Consider the following 4,222-nt stretch of genomic DNA (forward strand, 5'->3'; position numbering starts at 1 on the left):
CTCTATGAGGAAAGGAAGTTTGATTTGGTAGATTTTTGGGTTCAGATCTATGGGCTTCCAAGCAATAGGAGTAATGAAGAGAATGTAAAAAAAAGTGGGACAAAGTCTGGGAAAAGTTAGGGCTGTCGACCTCCAATGTTCAACGGAGTTTAAAAAGTCGGTGGCAAGGGTTAGAATTAAGATGGACATAAAAGAAAGGTTGCTCAAAGGGATAGACTTGCGAATGGAATTGGGGGAAGTTATCCCAGTAACTTTTAAGTATGAAAAGTTGGATATTTTATATTATTTCTGCGGCTGTATTGGACATGACATTCATTACTGCTATCAACGAGATAAGTATAGCATGGATATAAGGAAGTATGGAAGGTCTCCGAGAGATATAAAGAACAACTTCTCCTTTTTGTTGCGAGCAAATGTGTTCTTCAATGGAGCTGCTAGCTCATGCCCTACGTCTGTTACGTTCTCAGGTACACCCCAAAAACCTAGGTATGATCAGATACCAGCTAGGAACAGAGGCTCTCCGGCGAAAAGGAACTAGAATGGGGCGGGGAATCTAGCAACACCACTAAAAAGTGTGCATGTGGTAAATTTGGTTGATGTCAGGATAGTAGGTACAGAAAATAGTGATAGCAATGGGGGCGAGGTCAGAACAGCACTCTCTGGCAACATGGCATCTGGGTCAGTGACCGTTACTGGTTCAAAAGTGGGGGGCTCAAACTACTCTGCTAATACCCATGGGCCAGTGCTACAGAAGCAAGCCCAAGAGGGACAAAGGGATGGACCTTTAAAAAACTTTGGATTACAAGATAGGGCCTTGGTTGTTTGGGACCCCCAAAAGAACTGCTTGGGTATGGAGGTGGATGTGGACTTGGATAGGAAAATTTTGGGCCAGATATGGATTTGGGTAGGGCCTTGGGAGCCTTTGGTTCTGTGATAGTCCAAGATTCTGATCCAGGTTCTGGAAGGACTGAGGCTATACAAGCGATGGGTTGTGGTGCTGTGGATACAGGAGACCTAGTCTCGAAGAGTGTTAGCTTAGGAACTGGAAAATAGCTAGGCGGTGATTATGCCTCGCCGAAAAACAGTTCCTCTCACCTTTCCAAGACAATTATTTCTTTCATTGAGAACATCAAACCAGATGGGACTAAGCATGCTCATACTCCGTCTGGAGTTAGTATGCCAAGCTTTCGATTCATTAGTATACCTACACATGGGAGGGGGTACAAAACACTGGCTTCCCGAGGTTCAAAAAGGAGTGGATTTTCCAGAAGTTGTAGAAATGATCTTTTAAAGGTTTGTGTGAGCAACAAAAGAAAATCAGTAAACAAACTTGGAATAGTAAGTGAAGGAGCACAAATGGGTGATAATGGGTGGGGAAGGATCAGCCTAAGGTTGTTTGAACAGAAGTCAAAGAGGGCTAAGCTTGAAGCTAATGATCTGAGGGCTAGGGGGTTGGGGCACTTGCTAATTCCGGAAGATGCTCCCATCATCTCTGTCTCTAGTGATACGATGGAATCCAGTGAACCATCCAACTCCGATCATTCTCTGGATTCTAGTGTGCCCTCAGAAGTTTCTGGACAAGACATTCCTAAAGAGGAAGAAGAAGATGATCCATCAGTGGAGGATGCACACAATATGGTGGTGTACAATGATCAACAGCAAGATGAAGTCTCTGTGGTGAATGCGCCCCTAGATTTGGTCCAAGGCAGTCAAGATGGGATGGGTTATGAGTCTGAGGACATTATTTCTCAACCTCAGCCTCTTGCTATGGATGGCTCAACAGTGAAGAAGCATCTCAACATCACTTTCAAGCAGAAGAACAGAGGTGAAGGCTCCAAAGGCTCTAGGGGAACTACTAGTGGGTATGGTGGTGATGTCAGTTCAAGTTATGTCAGTGATGGTTCGAGTAGCAGTGGAGGTCTGTGTGGTCCTCCTCCAGGGTTCGCGGCAGCTGTCCCCAAACAGTTGCCTCTTCAGAAATGATACACGCCTGGAATTGCCGGGGAATAGGTTCCTCTACGGTAATTCAAAATCTAAAGGATCTTGTGAAGCAACACCAACCTGATATTATTTGCTTGTCTGAAACTAAAGTAGGAGAAAATAGGATCAATATGTTAAGTAAGGTGGTTAAGTATGAAAACTCTTTTTGTGTTCCGACTTTTGGGCTCCAAGGTGGTCTAGCTATTCTTTGGAAAACGGGAGTCAATCTGGAAGTGATAAGAGCAGCGACAAACCAAATAACAGGTAAACTTTCTGGTTATAACAGTTCTACTTCTTGGTTTTTTGGTTTCGTGTATGGTGAACCTAATGCTAATCTTAGACATATATTTTGGATTGAGCTAAAGGAAACTATGCCTAACATACCTAGTCCTTGGCTCATTTTTGGAGATTTTAATGCCATTATATCTCTAGATGAAAAAGTAGAGGGAAGGTCTATTTTTACTAATTGCATGCTTGAGTTCAACTCTATGATTAATGAGTTGGGTCTGTTTGACCTGGTTGTAAAGGCCCTAAATTTACCTAGAATAATAATCGAAAGGCAAAAGATAACATCCTTGAGAGGCTTGATCGAGCCTTTGCTAATGCTGACTGGATTGATCTTTTTCCAAGTATGGTTGTAAAAAATGTGGTTAATGCCACATTTGATCACCTATCTTTTATGATTCATCTTAAGCCTAAGGTGGAACATGCAGATAGACCTTTCAGATTCTTTGACATGTGGCTGAAGGATGAGTCCTGTAAGCCTGTGATTGATAAGGCTTGGAATGAGGTAACTCATGACCTGCCTGACTGGAAAGTTATTCACAAGCTGCATAATACTCAGAAATGTCTAAAAACTTGGAACAAAAAAGTGTTTGGCAATATTTTCCATAACATCAAGAAAATCCAAAAAGATCTTGATAGGGTGCTTCAGAAAGCTTTCAATCCTATAAATCATGAGAAAGCTAAGAAGTTAAAAGCTAGCATGTTTGATTGGTATGAAAAGGAGGAAGGCTTCTGGAAACAGAAATCCAGTTAGCACTGGATTAAAGAGGGGGGGAAGAAATACTAAGTTCTTTCACCTTTCTACTGTTTACAGAAGAAAGAAGAATAATATATATAAGATTAAAGATAATGAGAGAAATTGGAAGGAGGGGAGACAGGAAGTGGGTATAGCTGTTAAAGATTATTTTGATGATATTTATGCTTCTGATAATCCTGCTGTCAATAATAATATTTTTAATCTGTTTTCTCCCTGTATTACTGTTAGAGAGAATGAGATTCTTACTGCCTGCCCCACTGGGGAAGATATCTGGAATGTTGTAAAAAAGATGGGGGGCCCTGAAAAGCCCTGGTCCTGATGGGTTCCAAGGTATCTTCTATCAGCAGTGTTGGGATGTTATTGGCTCCTCTATTATTGACTGTGTTAAGGATTTCTTCAACAAAGGTTGCATGAACCCTAGTTTTAATGAAACTTTTATTGCTTTAATTCCAAAAATCTCTAATCCTGATCACATATCTAAGTTTAGACCAATCAACTTATGTAATTTCTGCTATAAGATTATTGCTAAAATTTTGGCCAATAGAATCAAGGCTCATATTAATAAGATTGTCTCACCTTTTCAAGGAGCTTTCATAAAAGGCAGAAGCATAGGGGACAATATTGGCCTAGCTAGTGAGATTTTTCATAATATGAAACACATGAAAACTAAGAAAGGTTTTATGGCCCTTAAGATGGATATGGCCAAAGCTTATGATAGAGTAGAGTGGTCCTTCATTGATAACATTTTTCAAAGATTGGGTTTTATGATAAGTGGAGACTTCTCATCTCCCAATGCCTTTCTACTGTGTCTTATAGAATACTGTTGAATGGTTCTCCCCTGGAGAAATTCACTCCAGACAGGGGTCTTAGATAGGGAGATCCTCTCTCCCTTTACCTTTTTATTCTAGTGTCCTTATCCAGAATGATTGCAAAGGCTGAGAGCAATGAAGATATTCATGGCATTAAGATCAGAAGAAATGCCCCCATTACTCACCTCCTTTATGCGGATGATCTTATCTTGTTCATAAAAGCTAATCTAGCTGAAAGTGGGAAGCTTAAGAACATCCTTGAGGATTATTGTGCTGCTTCTGGACAAAAGATAAATTTTGGTAAGTCTAGTATTTTTTGTAGTAAAAATGTTCATAAAATGCATAGTAAGATTTTAAAAAGGTTTTGGAAAATGAGATTTTTTGAAAGAAG

General features: G+C 40.4%; 1 protein-coding gene across 1 annotated transcript; it reads left to right on the forward strand.

Annotated features, from left to right (window-relative positions):
- The first annotated feature begins 1,979 nt into the window (after positions 1 to 1,979).
- LOC147498252 (uncharacterized) lies at positions 1,980 to 3,341 on the forward strand. The gene is made up of 3 exons (XM_086563188.1): positions 1,980 to 2,420; positions 2,525 to 2,967; positions 3,080 to 3,341. The coding sequence occupies exons 1-3, from the start codon at positions 1,980 to 1,982 to the stop codon at positions 3,339 to 3,341; spliced, it is 1,146 nt and encodes a 381-aa protein (XP_086419314.1).
- Positions 3,342 to 4,222: the final 881 nt, after the last annotated feature.

This window comes from Coptis chinensis, chromosome 5, assembly GCF_015680905.1.
Source record: "Coptis chinensis isolate HL-2020 chromosome 5, ASM1568090v1, whole genome shotgun sequence".
Lineage (NCBI taxonomy): Eukaryota > Viridiplantae > Streptophyta > Magnoliopsida > Ranunculales > Ranunculaceae > Coptis > Coptis chinensis.

Coding starts and splice junctions, on each gene's coding strand:
- LOC147498252 (XM_086563188.1), top strand. CDS start 1,980: ATGATACACGCCTGGAATTGCCGGGGAATAGGTTCCTCTACGGTAATT. Junction 2,421..2,524: donor TTATATCTCTAGATGAAAAA/GTAGAGGGAAGG, acceptor AAATTTACCTAG/AATAATAATCGAAAGGCAAA. Junction 2,968..3,079: donor AAGAAGTTAAAAGCTAGCAT/GTTTGATTGGTA, acceptor TACTGTTTACAG/AAGAAAGAAGAATAATATAT.